At 45.7% G+C, this 19,541-nt stretch overlaps 1 protein-coding gene across 1 annotated transcript in view; it reads right to left on the reverse strand.

Annotated features, from left to right (window-relative positions):
• LOC133353592 (dystrophin-like) overlaps window positions 1-19,541 on the reverse strand; it is a 639,339-nt gene that overhangs the window by 467,068 nt on the left and 152,730 nt on the right. Inside the window, 2 exon segments of the mRNA XM_061569957.1 lie at window positions 2,966-3,043; window positions 7,756-7,848. Coding sequence (XP_061425941.1) covers window positions 2,966-3,043; window positions 7,756-7,848 — 171 coding nt within the window.

A 19,541-nucleotide genomic window follows, 5' to 3' on the forward strand; every position in this document is an offset into this window, starting at 1 on the left:
ATCAACGCTTGCGGGGAGCAACTGAAACCAGGCGTCAGCAGGACTGCCTTGACACTGAATTGGCTCTCTGGACTCCGTCTGGAGCCAGCAGCGACCGTGTGCCTGTTAGGTTTCTGAAAGCATTTCAGACAATCTGACGTCGATAACATTTCCAGATGACACCTGTGCCGACAAACAATGTCGCAAAAATTAATAATTAATTCATGAGAAAAAAATGAGCTTTAGAAGGCTGAAACAATAAAAAAAAATTACAACAACCTGTTATTCTCCCCCCACCCCCCATCTCTTTCCGTTTCACACGACTACGGCTCTTGCGCAATTTAGAGCGTATTCATTTTCCACGCCGTCCCTCCGTCTCCACTCCCCGTGACGACTGAGAGATCAATGTCTGTAGACGCGGAGCAGAGCGTGAATCAATCACACTCGTATCGGGCTACTCCACCAGGCGAGGGTGGACAGCGTGTGGTGGGGGCGGCCTAAAGCAACAGGCCACAGACGGATGAATTCCGCAGAGGCCTATTTGTTTTAATTCATTATTTAATTGCCGCCCACCACTTTACTGCTGGCCCGAGCCTCCGCCTCACTTCCGTCATCCAGACCCCGTAAAAATTCGGGTTGCCACCTCTATGAGGTACAATAAACTGGGACGCGTCGTGGGAAAAAAAGGATATAGCACAAAATTACCAGCGAGAAGAACCAGTGTAAATTCGTAGTATTGAGCGGCATTTTACTACGCATCTGACAAAAATACCAGGACTTTTAACGTTCCGGGGAAAACTAGCAAATTTCCCAGCATGGCAGCCACTTTGACGAGAGGACAATCCCATGACAGGTGGTCACCCGAGGTAAAACGTGAAAGCATTAATGTGCTTCGCGTCCCTCCAAAAAACATTGCAGCAGTGCAAGGACAGGGCACTTAAAATCAGATCTGAACAAGACTCAGGAGGAGAGCAAACCCACTGGGAATGCATGCTGTATGCCAAAGAGGTGGCGTTGGTTGTAAAAGAGCCAGTTGGGCCATGCCACACTAACGAGCTATGCCTACGGGATGCACAACAGGAGGGCGCAACTAACCTTTTTCTCACCAAGTGTGACAAAGCCCACCAGCAGGTGAGAGGGATTAAGCATTTAATTGAGAACTGCTGGGTTTGTATTTCTCCCTCTTCACCGGATTATGACATAGTGCCAGATCACTGAAGCTGGATTAAGGTAGTTTAGTTCTGGGTTTTTACCATAGGCCATGTAAACCCATGCTAAATGTTAATATTTGTTTGAGAACAAAAAGCAAACAACTGAAATAACTATGCTCTAAAAGAACGCCTATCATCACACTGGCTCCAAACAGGATTTTTATACTACTGTCAAAAGTACGCTATACTGGTAATGAGTAGGTCTAATTTAACTGCACTCAAAATTACACGTTCATATATATTGTGTGGTCATATTAAAGATCAACTGGGACCCACCATAGAACCGTGGAATTTCCACCTCTGTGTGCACTCAAAGGGAGATGACTACTACTACCCTGCACGCGACTGTATGGGAAAACCACTTAAATTTTTAGTTTTTCTGTAAAAAAAAAAATGCTGGGTGTCCATTAATGCATCATCCATTATTAAAGATTTATAGACAGCAGTTTTCACTGCACAATTGAAATTCTAGAAACATATTCCTTATACACTGTACTTGGGATTGTTTTTTCTTCCGTTACCAAATGGCTCGAGTGATCTTCAATAGCACATAACAGAAACATTCGAAGCAATCACAACCGGCTATGTTGGTGAACACCTGGGACCCACATCTCGGAGTAATGTCTGTTGCCAAGACCCAGGCAGACACATCGAGGTTTTAAGGGTATGGGGCTCATGATAAAATCTTCACACCACCCAGGGTGTGTATGGATGTGTGTGCGCACGTGTAGCATTATCAATCGACCTAAAACTGCGGTCCAATTAGAAAATATTTAATAATGGACTATACCTAAATGAACAAGCAGGATATTCAAATTCCCACAGCATCTTACAATAACACAGATGTGTGTAAGGGTGACTTGGTTGTTTGGGGGTCAACGTGCTGAGTTGCCACTGCTCAGAATCCAATGAGGGTAACTGGCCATGATTAAAACCAGGTTTACGAGTGTAGCAGAGTTAATGGTCTCATTCTGAAAACCAATGACTGAAAAATACAATTATTGCAAATTTGGTTCCGTGTTTAATTCTACTCGATTCCAGTTCCGTAGAAACTTGATGCATTGATTGATTTCTTGCACAATTAGACTTGTCATAGAGCATATTGATGGTTTTTTTTTTCTGGATGACTACGAATGGGATGCATGCTGTGAGATCGGTTGTTAAAAGCAGCTCCATATAAAAGGAACGTTTCATCAATGGACAGCTCCTCACACTCAGAACAATCGGGAATATTTCCCTGTTGTATGGATCGATTAGGGCAATTTATAATATTCCGCACCTTGTTTTCAAATGTGAGAAGACATTAATTGACTCAGCCCGGTAAACCAATGACTGCACAAAAAACCCAACATTAAAATTTTTGTTCTGCATTTATTGTGCCTAAATTCAGCACTGAGATATTGGGCTTGACTGCCATGCAATGAACACGACTCCCAGTGGCAGAGTAGCTGGGAAAGTGGTGCCCCACGGACTGCGTCGAACAGAGGTATCCGAAATAGTTATGCGATGTCCACTTCCACAGGCCGCTCTCTAGAACAGAGCTTTGCTGCTGTACGATGGAACCGACTGATGATTTAGCTAATGACACGTTGCATACATCACAATCCATCGACCATCTTCGGACTCACATATAAGCCATGGATGGAAGACAATCGTCCACAACTGCTAGGGAACGCCACAGAAGACATCACAATTCTAACACATCGGGGTGGATGACACCTGAGTAATGGCGACGACAATGATGGCGATGATGATGATGATAATACTGGACTTACGTTGTTTTTCTGCAGCACCTGCAGAGCGCGGTTGACATTATTCAGGGCATGTACCCGCGATGTCCCACGTTCCTTGGACTGCAAAAGAAGAAAAACAAAACATAGATTAGGAAGGGGGGGGAGACCCCTAGAACAAAGAGCAAGTTACAACCGCTTTTCATAAGAAAGGATTCATGACACTTGGCTGAACCCGTTAATTAATTTCCATCATACAGAACTCGTGGGGTCAGTAACAAATTTTTATTGCAGACATTGGATAATTGCCATTGCGTTGCTGACTTACACATATCAATTTGAATTTCATTGCATGCATCATAAATTCCCAAGGGCGGCACAGTAACCCACGAACACGATGATGGTCAGCTCCCGGTGAGTTACCACGTTGCCAACGCTGCGCACCTTGAGCAAAAAAATTAAATTCTACAAAGTAAATGTAACGTCCCAGGGAGGCAACATTTTAAGCTCATTAATATGCTTTAAAGAATAAAGTGCTCTCAAGTTTTGCAGAGACTGCCTATGGTCAAGAGTATAACGCAGAATTTTGTTTTTAAAAGCACAGCAAGACACCATTGATAATGCCCAGAAGGTTTGCAGAGTGGCATGGCCAAGTTGAAAAGAGTTTCAGACTTTGCATCCTAGCCTGCTGAGACTTTACACTCGTAATCAAAACAGTAGACTCGAGTGATGAAACCATTCATCTCAGCATATGCCACTTGTTGATTATGATTAGAAGCAGTAAAAAAAAAAAGTAATAAAAAAAATTAATGTTTTAAAAAACAAAATCCAAATTTTTAATTAGAAAATAACATTAAAAAAATCTGCATTTTTTAAGAAAAAAAATCTTCCACAACCAGATCTTCCACTCGCCGGATGAACAGGACACCAAAGGAACCCCCACATGAAATGGCTTTATAGATGTGTCATGAGCGGAGCCTCGTGTGATCACGCCCCGGCATAAACAAATAGTTGCACTCAGTCATCCGTCACCACCCTGCAGTTGTCGAAAATTAAAATCGGAAGGATGTTAAAACTGCGCCCGCAGGGTAACAACGGTGCCTCGGCGCCTTTTGTGGTGCGATTGCGTTACACGCAGAGAGGCTGAGAGGCACATAACGCCGTCACGGCTCGCAAATCTCGCTCTGGAGCGCGCCGCAAACGCCTCGTACGGACAGGCGAGCGGGTGTACGTGCTCACATTAAAGGCGGCAAATGCGTGCACGCCAGTATACCCACACCGCGCACCTGCAGTCACGCATAACCAAACAGAGTTGAAGTACACCGACACCTGTTCGTACATTTAGAGGCATACTAAACTGTCGCGGTGGATGTGGGGTGCTGCATCGGCGTAACGGTTGGCGCGACTGGACTAGCGATCCAGAGATCGTCAGTTCGATCTTCCAGCGGGGAATTGTGAACAATCCCGAACTACTACCGTGTCCACCCAGCAGTATAAGTTCACCACAGTAAGATGATCGCGCAGATCCACATGTACAGGTGAGGTAACGTGTCCTGTCACCTCCTATCAACGAGAACCTTCGGCCTCAAGAGTGCACTTAGCCTGGCACAAGCGCTGTGCTGACGTCACCGCCGCTTTGTGGCAGCTGCTGCTGCTGCTGTCGTCGTCACGTGTAGCAACAGCCTCGTGGCAGGCGTGATGCTCTGCGAACCCGGCGACCTGAATTAACTCCCAGCTAAAATATGTTTCACGAAGAGCACTTGCCCCAGCAGTCTGCTAAAGGCTACACAGGGGATGTTTGTCTTCATATTTATGTGGCTGAGACTGTGTTTAAGCTTGCCCTTGCGAGTATCTTAGAATGTTACTACAATATCTGCCGCTGTTCACTTCTGGGACGCTGAAGCAATAGGGCTCATGATAAGATCACCAATTGTAATGTAAAATTGATTGCTTTTCTTCAGAAAAATTCTAAGGAGAGCTATTCAATGAGGAAATCACACGAACATGGGATGCAGAATCTTAACTGAGACTCCACCACGCAGCCTGAACTCTAATTATCGTCAATAGGGACAGCCCATGCTTGCTTTTTAAGAGTCAGGTGCAAAGAGAAGAGGCTAATTGAATGATTGATAGGTACCAAGAGATGCCCCGTGAACAACGAGGCCCGCACAATGCATACAATGACGAAATCGCCTCCATCTATCCCACAAACCATAAATATGCCAGTTGCCGTGCAAGTCCCTCCGTGAAATACCATGTGATTACCGCATCTACGAACGCAATATGTGCATTCCAGGATTATTTCGCAGTCGTTTTACATTGATATATATTTTGTAAAACAATCGGAGATATCGGTCAGACGGATGTAAACTGAAAAACAGTAAAATATTCGTACCTAGGACAGCTCCGGGAACCATACCGGAATCCAAATGACGAACTTAAGAGGCTGACGAGAGAACAGGTTGAATGGATTGCTGTTGGAAAGCTTAACTTGACAACGTGGTGTGCATGAAAAATAAAGTTGTCAATCGGTGCGCACTACCCACTGCGACATGCGGTTCGAAGACGTGTGGATCACTAAAGCATTTTGACTGCTTGTGTTGTGGTTATTGCAAACATGATGCCTTGTATAAAGGTGTCAGTTTTGTACCAGTTTAAAGGGTAAAAACCTACTACTATATTTTGACACTGGTAAAGGAGGTCTCATAGTGAGAACATTAAGCATTCGCGTTCGGAATTACACTTAAGGAAGCAGAAAAAGGAACGCGCGGATTAGAGAACGCAAGCAGGTCAACGACAAAGGTCAAAGACAAAGGTCAACGAAAAGTAAAAGGGGCTTGTGCTCGACACGTTGCTGAAAGCGTTGACGGTCCTCAGTGGAGATGAACGACGGAGCCGCCGCTGTTCGTTGAATCAAACGCGGCCGAGAGGCGGCCCGGCGCAGAGACGGGAGCGATGAAATCGACTCTCGTGGGCAGGCGCTTGGAGAAATTTGTTCCGTCGCAGAACCGTGAGAGAAGACAACGGCCCTTAAGTCGGGACGCCTTAATGCAGCGGTGGATTGATCATGACCGATGACGATGAAGATGATGATTTGGTAAATGATTTCTTATCTTCACGATGTCATTCATCAGCATGTAATAACGATGGAAGAGTTTGATATCGGAGCGAAGGTTTTGGTTATGATGTTGGCTTGTTCTAACAGGTCAAAGTTGCCGAAGGTTTTTGCATTTTAATCTGTCAATTAGATTTTAATTGCAAATTAGTTACAATGCAAGCCATAGCGGATGTCAGCCTGCCAGTGATGGTCATTGGAATCATCCATGCAGAACAAATTCAACAGTAATCAAGAAACATGTAATTTAGTCAGGCACTAATTCATTTTTCACAATTTAAAGGCAAAAACACTTGTTTTAGTACTTTACGATAATGAGGAAATGGGATTCTGCAAGCAAAATCCACTCGAATGACGAATACGTTGAGTTTACAATGGTAATTATTTTTCCTAATTCATATTTAACACCCGTGTTGTTGAAATCTAGGCCTGCAAAAATGTTTTTGCAAGTTTTCTGCCTTTTTACATTAAAGTTTTTAGTTGTATTAATACTACAACGGGAGATAAAATATAAAGGTGAAGGCGCAGCCCTGCAATTGCTTGCTCACACCACAGCTGGCAGAATGGCCTCCACCAGAGGGCGCTCTAGAGAGCCCTTCTAGAGGGTATTTGGCCTACTCTTCCCCACTGGAAGAAAACGTTACCCACACTTTACTTTACCCCACCACACTTGACCTGCTGGCCAACTTTACTGTGATGTGACCATTTATACTGCTGGGTTTACAGACGTGGGGGGGGTTAGGTGAAGATTTAAGAAACCTGCACCGTTGCTTAAACTGCCGCGCCGGGAGGTTGAATGGGCGACCTCTGGATTGCAAGTCCAGTGTGTGATTCACCGTGGCAGCATTGCAATGATATTGATATATTTTCTATACAATAATACTGTATGGCCTCTTATTGATCCTGCATGATGATGACCTCACCATGTCAGTCACGAGAGTTGTTTAGTGCATCTTCTGGTCATCTCAGTCAGTCAAACCCCTGGCATCTGGGTCTCTTCCGTGACCTCCTGCCGGCGAGCGTTCGATACTTCACGTGGCCTTAAAGTGCGCATAGCCTGGCGCCAAGCGCCGTAGTAACATCTCTGCCACTTAGTGGCGAATGGTAGTTGTTGTTGTTGTTGACAATACTTCCTCAACGCTGGTGAGTGCTAACTGGTGAAGGCAGCCCCAGGACTGGTTTAGATATCATTGGAGTACCTGGCGATTTTTCAACGGATGGCCAGGATTTCACCTTAGGTGCAACGTTGCTCCACCCACTTCTCCCCCCACAGATGTTCTCAGAATACTTTTGTCCGTTTTAACGATCGCCATAAATCATCAAGGGTTTGGTCGGCTGCTCGCATTGCATGCGGATCGCAAACTTCCAAACGGAGGGGTGATTATCAAACGGGAATCGGTGCGTCGAAATAGTCCATTGGGTTTGTGCTTTGAGACTAAAGAGCGCTTTGTTATTCTCGAGGAGATGTTCTCTCGTACGTTCACAGTGTACCGAATGGCCACACAACGGGCGTCGGTGTTTCGTATCGAGCTGCAATCGTCTGCCTTTCAGCCTGGATGATGAGTAGAGTTCTCTTGCAAGCCTCAATGACGAGAGGTACCCCGGAGCAGCGGTGCGCTAGATAATAGAATCCACACAATTGGCAATTTAACCACGACGGCGCTACAAAACGGCAAGAGCTGCTGAGGAAAGAAAGCATTATTTCACCACGGACACTCACCAACTTCTGGCCCAAAATGATTTCCAGCAACTCGAGCAGCCTCCGGCCATCGCGCAGGGAGGTGAACAGGTCCTCTATGGGCGTCTTGCCAGCCTGCAAACAACAACAACAAAACACACGCACACAGACGCACAGGGGGAGGCTCAAAGCGCCGCACAAAAAAAACCGGCAATTTTTCTAAGTGCGCGCCAGTGCCCGTTAGAGCTCCGCTTTCTGGTACCCACCCACAATCCCCCCCCCGCCCGGCTCACCCCGGTCAGAAACAAAGCATATCGAGCCCACAGCGCACGAGACGGAATGCCGCCGAGTGGACCTGTGCCGCTGTGCTGAGTGAGAGTGAAAATGACGCAGCACAGACTCGAGCGGTGGCAAAAAATCAAGTCAGGTGTGTGGTGTGTGTATTACAGAAGCACGTGGTGTGTGCTCCGATGATAAAATAAGAGGAGAACGGGGATCCGGGCCACCGCGCACAATCGTCCGGTCGGGTTTTTTTTTTTGACCGAGGGGATGCCACGGGGTGAGGAAGAGTTAACATGAAGGGTCGCTATCCATTGCGGCCTCATCGACGTTGACTTTTGTAAAAGTGCGCAATCGCTTTATTCAAAGGGGCGAAACAATGAAGAATCTCCTGGGAGGCAAGCACGCATGAACAAACAGCCCGAAGATCCCCCGTAGAGACTTCATTAGACTGTTGGGGTGAGTGCTATTTTCTCGGATGCAATACCATTTCTTGCCTGCCAAGTCCTAAATTATTCTTTACCATCATCGGTCGTCATTCCTTCAAGAAACGTGTCCTGCCCAAGGCCACTCACTTTTTTCAACAATTCTCTAATCCACGTGTTCATCTTTCCATTCCTTTGAGAATCAATGTCTGGAGAAAATACTCCAAAAGATTTGATCAATATGCTCTGCATTTATCAACGTTCCATTTTTTTTTACACAATAAATTTGCCAAACCAAAACATGTATATGCATTTACAATATTTTTTTTCGCTTTACTAATATGATGGGTTTCGAAGGGATAATGTTCTGAAAGAAAATACATGAATGGGAGGTGGAGGAATGACTTCCGCAAGGCACGCGTGGAGTTTTCCTGTGACAACTCCAATAAGCTGGTCAATTCATCAACCCCTTAGGAGAAAAAATGGGTCACGCAAATTACCAGGATGCTGCATTTAAAATTTATGAGCCGCTTCGGATTTTTTTTTTACTGCAGTGATTAAGCAATCATGGGATTTATAAATATATACAACCACTGTGACAATTTGCATAATTTGTAGTCACACGGCACAGGCCAGGGATTAGCATTAGAAGTAAAGAGCTCACTTTTTATAAATAATACACTTTAATGAGTAAAATTCCACCAACACATTCCCAGATGTCTATTTTGTTTATGTTTCTAATGGTAGAAAGCTCATCTTTCCGTGTTTGCAGTTGAAAATCGCCGCGCTGATTGCAATCGAACCCGTTGGATGACAAGTACTTCAATGGCAGACCACCAAGTGTCATGATAGCCTCCTGCTATGAGGTGCAGTATAGAAAAAGATTTCATCCATCTGTGCAGTGTTTTGAGTGTTATTCCCCTCGTATGCATGGGTTGTCTCTAAGTACCTCTCATAAGACACTCATTCATGGGATTGGATAAACACCCCAAATGCTGGGTTTGATTCAAAAATAGTCTTGAATATCAGCGAGGCTTGCTTGGGTACATTAAAGAGCATTATAATAACACTGTGTAACACCATTTTTTTTTGTCCCTGGGTAGTAAGTGTTATTTCCTAATTGCGTATGCCTCAAAAGTACAGGAAATTGCTATTATTCCCCACAAACTTTACTTTTGTGACCAGGACAGTGATATTTTGAAATGTACCTATTTTCAATGAAAAAACGTGTGCATTTGTGTCATTCCTTCACGTAAAGTCCTGGTCACAAAAGCAAAGTTTGTGGGGAATAATATCTACGTTCTATACTTTTTATGCATAAGCAATAAAAAAAATAACACTTACTACCCAGGGACAAAAATCGTGTTACATAGTGTCATGTATAACATTTTTATTACGATTAGACCCAGCAAGGTTAAACGTTAATACTTAATTCCATTGGCGTCCACTAGAATATTATGTCACATTAATTAATTTAATGCCATGGCAATATATACTCTTAGTTCTTTCGGTAAAGTCACGTAGGTAAAAGAATGAAATAAAAATTAATAAAAATAAAACAATAAAAAATATATATTTTTATTTTTATTCATTTTAATTTCATTTTTTACCTACGTGACTTTACCGAAAGAACTAAGAGCATGAATTCTTGCAGTCACGAAAGCTTCAAATCTAGAGCCATGGCAATAGTTTGTGCTAAATTGCTCATATCAGCACCAAACTCATCACCACCACCAACATCATCATTATCATCAAGTTCCCAAAAAACATTTCTTCATTCTTCAACACAATCAATCCTATCACAACACCTTACTGTCATTCATCACTGTCTCAAGAACCACTCAAGCACTGTTCAATATCGCTATCACAAGTAACTCTTCAACCACCACAGCCATCGGTGTCACCGCATCCTCAAACACACGACTGTCTTACTATAGCAATGGTTGCTAGTGGTAACAGACAAGTGATAGGTAAAGACGTGCTTTTTGTAGGCGAGACACCTTGTTACAGCCAATAGAACACTCGAGAAAATTTCAGCATCACTGCGATCACCGCATGGCTTTGTCCAAAAATACTCTACCGGTGGCTCAGGTTAACTCCTTGAACATCAAACTGCGCATCAGACGCAACACTCACTGTGCCAAGTTGTGGATAAGGTGGCTCCAGAACTTGCGTTGTGCTCAAGGGCAATGGCATCTTTGACTCGAAAAATAAGTGAAGTGCATTCACGATTAGTTGAAGCCAAATGACTGCAACAAAGACGACGACGATGATGATGATGATTACGATGTCCTATGGATGAACGGTAACGTTTAGCAGTACGGCGTTAGGTGTTTACGTGTGGTCGAAATATTTGGGGAAATGCAGTGGAGTGAATTTAAGAGATGTCTCCGTTCAATTTGTCCTGCAATGAAATTTACGTTCCTCATAAATTAAACCTTAGGGCAACAGGTGTCGCCCAAAAAGATACCAAGATGCTACCCGCGGCTCACTGCCGCAATGAAACGTTGGCGCCATCCGTTCGTGAAGTTTTATTTAATTTTCATGATGCAGAATCGACCGGCGTCCGTTGAACGGTTAAATCGGGGACCGCGGCGCGTACATGTACACATATCGAAACGCTGCAAGCCATTGCAGAGGCACGTCACGTATGGCAGGTCAGTCGCTGCCTTGTCATGTAATAACGCCCAGGCGTGCTGCATAATGAGATGGATTATGTTTGGATCAGACATTTGCTTCAATATACCCGCAAAGCACCTATAAGCTTACAAAGCCCCGGTAATTAACATCTTGCACTAAGACACTGATTAACTGCATTTTAGGCGATCCTCCGCGCCGCTGTGCCTAATTGGATTCATCCATCGTATTTTCCTGCCTCTGCAGCGCTCACCGCCCACGGTTTTTGAATTGCCGCGACGCGTGAGGGCCACCTCAATGGGGGCGGTGACCGAAGGCTTTGGCCGCCACGGTTTCGCAGATGGCTCAGCGATAGACCGCTCAGTGTGGGGGGGGGGGGGGGGCAGTCCCGCAAGGCCCAGATCAGCGTCGTTAAACGGTCCGGCGTCGTTGCTGAACGGGCCCCTGCGTGAGGTCTGCCGAGGAAGCGAAGCCACGATTTGACTCCGGGTTCTAGATGTTCCGGACACCCCATCATTGGTTGGCTGAGGCTCACGATGAAATCTGTCAACAACGTGTGTGCCTTATCCAAGGGACCTTTTTTTTTGCCAGTATCCAAAAATTTGAAAAATAAGAATGGGTTTTACCGTTTTCTGGACGGGTGTTAAGATGTTCAAACATCATTTCGATACCTTTTGCAAGGCATCAAGTCTGGATTAAATCACACAAACTCGTGGCAAAATATGCAAACATACATGCTCTGATAATATATAACTGATTGGCCTACACCAGAGACAGCCTGCTTCATGGCCTTGTCTCACAAGTGTTAGAACACTATAGCTCAGGTCGAGCAGTTGTTGCCCTAAGTGCCACATCTCAGATACAAAACCCCAGCACATATCATGGGGGGAGGGAAAAAGAATACACTGGAAGGGAGAACCTCATGTTAGTGCGTTGTCTTGACGGTCTGTTAATACGCAACTGAAAAAGGCCAAGACTTTTAAAGTCCGGGGGAAACTTGGAGATTTTCCAGGGCAGCTGCCTCAAAAGAGTGAAAAATGTTGGGGGAAACGGCACAGGTAGCACTTATACTCCACGCTCGCACAAGCAACGAAACTCGCATTTAAAGTTCCACAACATCAAAGGTGGCTCTCACTGATGTATTACGTTCGTTTTAAAGCTTCTCCACTTGCCAGGGGATACTACCACGGGAAGAGCTGAGTGGGCACGAATCGACACGTGCATGCAAAAAGGGACATGCACCAGAAAAATCAGTGAACCCATCTGAAGCCACGATTCGGGAGAACCAAAACAGCCGCTTTAGATAATGCGAATCTCATACGAAGAGAATGCCAAGCCAAAGGAAAAGTCAATTACAAGATAAACATTCCAGTAAACAAATACATGAAAAGCCATGCGTGTGTTTTTTAATCATCTTTAAATGCAAACTAATTTTGTTTGTAAATATAATCACTTTTTCGCAAGCTGGCCTCAGCACATGGTCCCTTTTTTATGTTCTGAGCTATAATTTACACGTCTTAAACGTCAAAAAACGTTTTATTTTGCAATAATTTTAAAATAATTTTGTGCGTTAAATTTTACATCCAATTATGGGTGATTTACCAACACCTTTTACCCTGAATTTAATTACTTGAATTAATTTAAACCCATGCAGCACAAATAACACATTCTATAATGGAAGTGTACACATAAGATGCCCTGAATGCACTTCCATACAGGATATATACGTGTACGCTAATACCTTTCATGGTTGTTACAGATTTGTGTTTTTTTCATATGAAGTGATTTTACAATACAACAATTGCAATTTTATCACACCGATAAAATATTAATAGCCTCATAATCCTGGAAGACGGTCTTAATTTATCTAAAAAAAATCATTCTTACCTCTCTTCGTTAGTTAAAAGTTCAATTAAATGTGTTATTTATGTGCACTTAACTGTGGTGCATGAGGTTCATATGTGCATATATACACTTCTATATATACTGTCCACTTATTATGCAGTGGTGGCACAGTCACTCACACACAGTACCATGAACCCGAGTACCTACGTCTAAATTCGAGCCACAGCGAACATAAGCGGCGAGATGTTAACTACCTCGCCAGGTATACAGGAGGTCGTGGGTTCGATGCAGACCCAGACGCCTGTACATTTGGAGCTTACATTTCAATTGAATTTGCTACTCTTGGCCAAAACGCACGGCTATACATTTCTGAAACTGTACAATGAGCAATGTTTTTGACCAGTGCATACGACCAAGTTACTGAGAACACACCCGCCATCGTATGATCTCCGAAGTTAAGCAGGTTTGAGCCTGTATCGTGCTCAGGTGGCTGAACACGATGCATAACAGGTTGCTATAGGGCACGGGGCTAGTTGATGGGCAGCAGAGGGCGGTGCAGGAAAAGCCGCTGCTGTACTGTACTGTCTTTTTCCATGCCTACACAAAGCAGCACTAACCAGCGTCGTGAAGTATAGTCCCGTAATCCTCACAACGGGCAAGGCATGGTGGGGAGGCCCTCAGCCAGCAGTGGGTTGGCAAAAGGTTGGACACGTACATTAAAAAGGTGCTGAGAATCATAAACAAAGTGAGTGTGGATGCGTTCAACAAAATATAATTGAATGGGGTTTTCAACAAATATTACTTCTTTAACGCTGCCTCACGAATACTTTGCGAGTCACTGCACGGGCACGAATGGACGGACATCGGGGGCCCTGGCGACTCGCGACGCTCGCGACGCGGTCGTGGCGACGAGCCGACCGACCGACACCGTGCACGCGCCTCAAAGTCACCGCAGAGATCGCGGGGGGGGTGCCCGGCCTGATCACGCAAGACGAACAAAAAAATAAGTCGCGCGACCTGCACTCCCGCTCCTCTGCCGCCCTAATTTGCCGATCTTCCATAACCATCGCCTCGATACGAGCAATTGCTCCAGGATTGAATGCCTCGGAGGGCCACCCCCAAACCTGACCTCCGGTCATCTCCTATCGATTGACGCCCCCTTGTTAAGTTAGACGAACCGCCGAGTGGCCACGGGGAGCCAGGAGCGCTCATCCAATGCAGTTAACACCCCTACGCGCCTAGTGGATTCCGTGCAATCGGCTTGTCGGAATATTCCTCTTTAAACCCTCCTCCTCTCTCCATCTCTCTCTCTCTCTCGCACCTCTGATTAACACGGATGGCTACGTACGGCGTGCGAAATAAGTTCAACATATGTAAACACGCATATGTTTTGAATATGTAATAACTGGCATAACTGTACCGTGAGTATGTTCATCCATTCGGGATTTGTCTGATGCGTAGTTGTTTCATGCCTCCAGCGTACAATATGGGCAGTGGTCTATTTACTATTTTTATTTTACCAGGTAAGGCAAACACTAAGATATATAGCTTTTTTTCAGAAGTGACCTGGCCACAAATGACAGCTCAACAAAGTGGCTTATCACGTGTGAATCTATAGCAGCCAAATACTCTAAACTCATGTTTCTAAATGTGGAGGAAAAACCGGAGGACCGGGATAAAAATCCACACGACCACAGGGAGAACATGCAAACTCCAAATATACAACAGGCATCAGGGTCGGGATCGAACCCACAACCTCCTGCATACCCAGCGAGGTAGATAACATCTCATACAGACCCATAGACCCACAGAGACCCATAGAGACCCATAGACCCAAAGAGACCCTATAAAGACCCATACTGCAGGCATCGTCAGGGTCGGGATCGAACCCACAACCTCCAGAGGGAGATACCATCTCACCACCGTGACGCCATGGTCGGTTTTGCGAAGAGCAGATCGTGCTTTCTCCGCATTGCATTTGCGACGGCAATAGCCGATAGCCGCACCTGCCGTGCGGTGCTCAATCAAAATCTTTATCGAGACTGGAGGAATTCGATGAGCTATGAAGCTCTTTGATCCAAGAATGTCCAGTCACACAATGAAGTTCGGCACGATGTCTGCCACGCAGGTTGGAGGAGCCAGCTCGCCATTCCTTTGCGTCGGATCGAAAACCGTGCGCGATTAATTTGCGCAACGTTCATCATTCATGGAAGGTTTCAACTGCAGTTTAATTGTAATCAATAATGCTTGGCATGCATAAGCACGTGGTATTGCACGATTAATACTTTAAAAGGGTGTCTAAAAGTCAAACATTTGGTGACACTTTTTTAATTTTGCTCAGACGTTCCATTGGCTGACCTCCCATGTGCACATACGTGCTTTTCTCGTACCCTGTGAGCGTGCAAAGTTTGAAAGGAGTAGATTTCAGCATGCGAGCACACGTGTCAATTAACTGATTTGGGGTGTTTATGTCTCGACGCTGGATGGTACGTGTGCAGCCACACCCCCGGTTTACGTCGGGGGATGCGTTCCTGAAAGGCGCGACGACGAATATCGAAACGACGTCAACCAGCGCGATGGACAGGGTAGTAGAAGAGGGTGGAGATGAAGGCTGAGAGGTGACGGATAACGAGAAAGAATGGGCGATGCTGTCAGCGACGCGAGAGTGTGGGCTTGAGGTAACGCAAATCGGGTAGCGGTGTTAACGATAAAGCGACGACGTGCTTGCGGAGCGACGTAAAAGGGGGACACCTAAGTCGGGCAATGGCAATCCACTGCTGGATGAGGGCCTCCCCGCGCGTCACGTGACCAGGAGGAGTACTTGGCCATACTTCACCTCGCCGGTCAGTGCGGTTTGGAGAACATGCGGGGGGGGGGGGGGGGGGGAGTTGCAAAACGCCGCATATTGTCTCGCTGCCCTCAACTGTCCACCACGAAGCCTATAACACCTGTCTGTTTGGCGCGGCGGTCACCCATCAAAGAGCCGGTGCTGTTACTGAAGGCCAGCATGGCACACGAGGGAGTGGGTGGCCAGAACCACGCCCGGCCATCTTTGTTTCCCTACAGTACGTACTCATCTGAGGGAGATGCGACTTAGGGGAGGCTCACGACCGGTTCAGATAATCGTCACCGGCGTTGGCCGTGAGCAGGAATCGAACTCGGAGTCGCCGGGTTTGTAGTTCGTTCGTCCGGGTGTGTAGTGTAGCGCGTTAACCACTACAGCTCAAGGGCACATCGCAAAGCACATTCCTTAATCATGGTGTGCAAGCTGTCTAGCGCCAATTTGCAATGCATTTAATTCCGCATGTTACAATAGAATACATTGAAAACTAGAGTAATTTTAAGTCATGAGTGCAAGAATACGCCATAATTCATGTTATTGATTACATTTAATTTCGTAGTACACTCATTCCTCTTGCAACTTGTTCCACAAAGACATGCGACTTTTTTCTCTCTCTCTCTCACACAAAGTTGCATCCAATATCTGTGATTACAAGATCGTGAGATCACCACGGGAGACAGAAAAGGGGGGGGAAACACGTGGATTCGAGAACATGCGCAGGCTATTGACATCACCCAAACTGTGAACAATACTTGGACACAGCGGTGGTGATAGGGGGTGACGATCGACGGTTAAGATCAAGAAGGCAGTGGCAGCCCCTGGTGTTCACGGAACGAGCCCACAGCGACGAACTCGGTCTATACGCGGGTGCTAGGTCGATTATTACATCGCAGGATGGTGCGAGGTGGCGGCGGAGGCTTGGGGAAGCCTTCATGCCACATCGGATTGATCCTGGCTGATGATGACGATGACGATGAGGGTTAAAACGGCGTCTCTCTGTACGCGTGGAAGTTCACCACCGCGAGTAGCGTTGTTTCAGTTCGACAGCCAGGGCCAACTCGAGCCAGGCAACAAAATCTGCATTCCCGTCGACATCCCTAGGACCACCGCCTCACAGTGACCCATCATCACCGTGAGGAATACCGTGGATTATAATTTTAACATTCCACGTGCACCTCAAGTAAACCCTGGCTCGAAAACCCACGTAATGCCAAGGCGGGATCGGGTAGGTCGTGCAAGTCGGCAGCGATAAAAAAAAACATAACCTCTATTCCTTTTTTCCCCCTACTGTCAAACAAATGTACATACAATGTAGTTTGATTGCATGCAGCGGGAATGAATAAATACATAAAAACACTGCCAGAGGTAAATGAGTTGTAACGGACGCGTTAATGGCACACGAAGCCAGACAGAGCCGCTGCGCGGCTGTAGCCCAGGTAGCGGTGCAGTGTGTGAGCATTAGTGTGAGATTTAATGATTGTCGACTGCTCGTGGCGAGCACTGAGGATGTGCGCATCCATAACCGTCGGAGATTACGCATTAAAGACGCATTTCAACTTGGCATGGCACGCAGCCTGGAAGCGATCAGTTGATTGCTAGATTCTGTCACCGCACCAAGCCTTATTACATTAAAACTAAGAGCATAAATGGGCAAAAAACTGTCCAAAGTGGATACCATTAAGTTAAAGATTATAAGATTTTATTTATTTTTTGATCTATTAAGGTTAAAAAAGCTTCATCCTTCCTGGCATAATACAGGCGTTAAGATGTTCAAACACCAAAATAGATAGCTATTACAAGCAGCGAATTTTGCATTAACCGAGCATATTTGTAGCAAAACATGCAAAGGAATGAGATTTGATAGCGTACGTTTTTTTATCAGGCGATTTTATTTTTATGCAGACGAAAATCACTGCTGTCCACAGTCAATCTTGGAAATAGTTTTTACTTAAATGGAATTCGCATTCAGAACGGATGAAAAGTTTGATTAGCAAGATAAGCAATTCCTTTACTGGCGCTTGTGACCGCATCCGCACATGAAAAAACACGACAGCGTCAAACTGTTTGATTTCGGAAGGACATCGGACTGGGGAACGGAGATTTTTAACACAATGAAGCCGATGTCTCTAAATAGCACCACACACACAAATAACAAAGATCGCGCCAACGTACGAAGAACGACCGTCCTGCCTCGCATGCAGCCAAAACCGAACGGCCGTTGTTTAGTCGTAAAGAGGTTAAAATACTTACTGTGATAAGCCGCCGATTAAAAAATCCACTCGGTCTGCATCGACAGATCCCAGGGCAAATGGGTCAGCGCCGCTCACGGGAAGCAGAGCAACGGATTCCCGCAGAGCGTCCGGGCGAAGCGGCAATAACTCAGAGCGGCAACAAGGTAATATTCAGCGCCGCTACCACGCACTCCCATCCCTTGCTTTGCGCCGAAACGCCGCTCCACATTTTACCCCTACGACGCCGGCGAACGTGTCACATGGAGAGCGCCAGCGAGCTCACTGGCTGGCTGGCTGGCTGCGTGACCGGCCGACTGACTGGCTGGCTGGCTGAGTGTGTGCTCGTCCGATGGGAGCGGGGCGTCTGCCGTTCACGAATACCATGCTTCATTATCATTAGGTAGACTGACAAAACAAGGGCGGCCGGACGGAAAGAAAAATAATGGTTGTGCGTGCATGCGTGCGTGTGTGTTGTGTGCACGACGGCTGGCATGTACACGCGTGTGCACGTGCGTTTTTTTTTCCTTTACAAGTCAGCGACACTCCGACGTTTATTTATTTTTGCTTCCTTCCCTCACGGCGACTTGGGAATGTTTGACTGGACGCCTTGGCTTATGAATATATGCAAATGCATCTGTGCATCTGTGGGCATCTGTAACCTGTGTCCAGTGAGCACCATGAGGTTGCATACTCTTGACTCGCGGACTTTGCACGCCTACTGCCACGTATGTCGTCATGTATGACTACGCATTTAGCTGCTAGAGATTTCCACTTTGTTGAGCTATCATTTGCAGCCAGGTCGCTTCTGACAAATAAGTCAAACATGGTCAGTGGGCTTTACCTCATAAGATAAACATTGTTGTATTTTATTTGTATATATTTTTTAAGTGATTTGTTTACCTCCCCTATACATGGCACTCATATCGTGTTTGTTGTAACGTTCTGACCTGCCCCTACTGGACATCTGTGGAAAAAAGCTTCATAGCAGCTCATTGAATTCCTCCTCCAGTACAAATAAATAGTAGAATTCCGATCTACATGTGCGGCACATATTGCTCCCGTTGAGGAGTGCGCGCTTTTAAGATGTGCCGATCGCAAATGCCGCCTTTGCGCTCACGCCCTGCAATTCGTGTGTGTACATGAGCATAAACTCGCCCAAGCTTCCAATACACTCGCGCTAAAACACCCCCCGAATCGCGTAGATAAAGTGTGAGTGCCCAAATTATTCACGCACACGCACACACATTCGAGCTCACACCCCTGCTGTATGCCGAGTGTTTGTATTACCCAGTGTTGATTTTCCCATAAATCTCAAGGCCCTCAGTTTGTAAAAAAAAAATTTCCACGTGACGTTGACCAGGACCGTAATGGAATTTAAAAGCCGTCGTGAAGGGACCCACGAACCGGACGAGTACTTCTAACGCGAGGATCTTTCCGGATGTAAATATTATTTTGCAACTGAATATTGCAATCCCTGAGGATATTTTAATTTGTGTTTCGTTTTTTTTTTGAGGAAGAACTGTGGTTGTGTAAATGTCAAAAGACCACTAGGGAGTGCCTCCAAATTAC

Source organism: Lethenteron reissneri, chromosome 6 (assembly GCF_015708825.2).
Source record: "Lethenteron reissneri isolate LAM-NWPU_2019-01 chromosome 6, ASM1570882v1, whole genome shotgun sequence".
NCBI classification, from domain to species: domain Eukaryota; kingdom Metazoa; phylum Chordata; class Hyperoartia; order Petromyzontiformes; family Petromyzontidae; genus Lethenteron; species Lethenteron reissneri.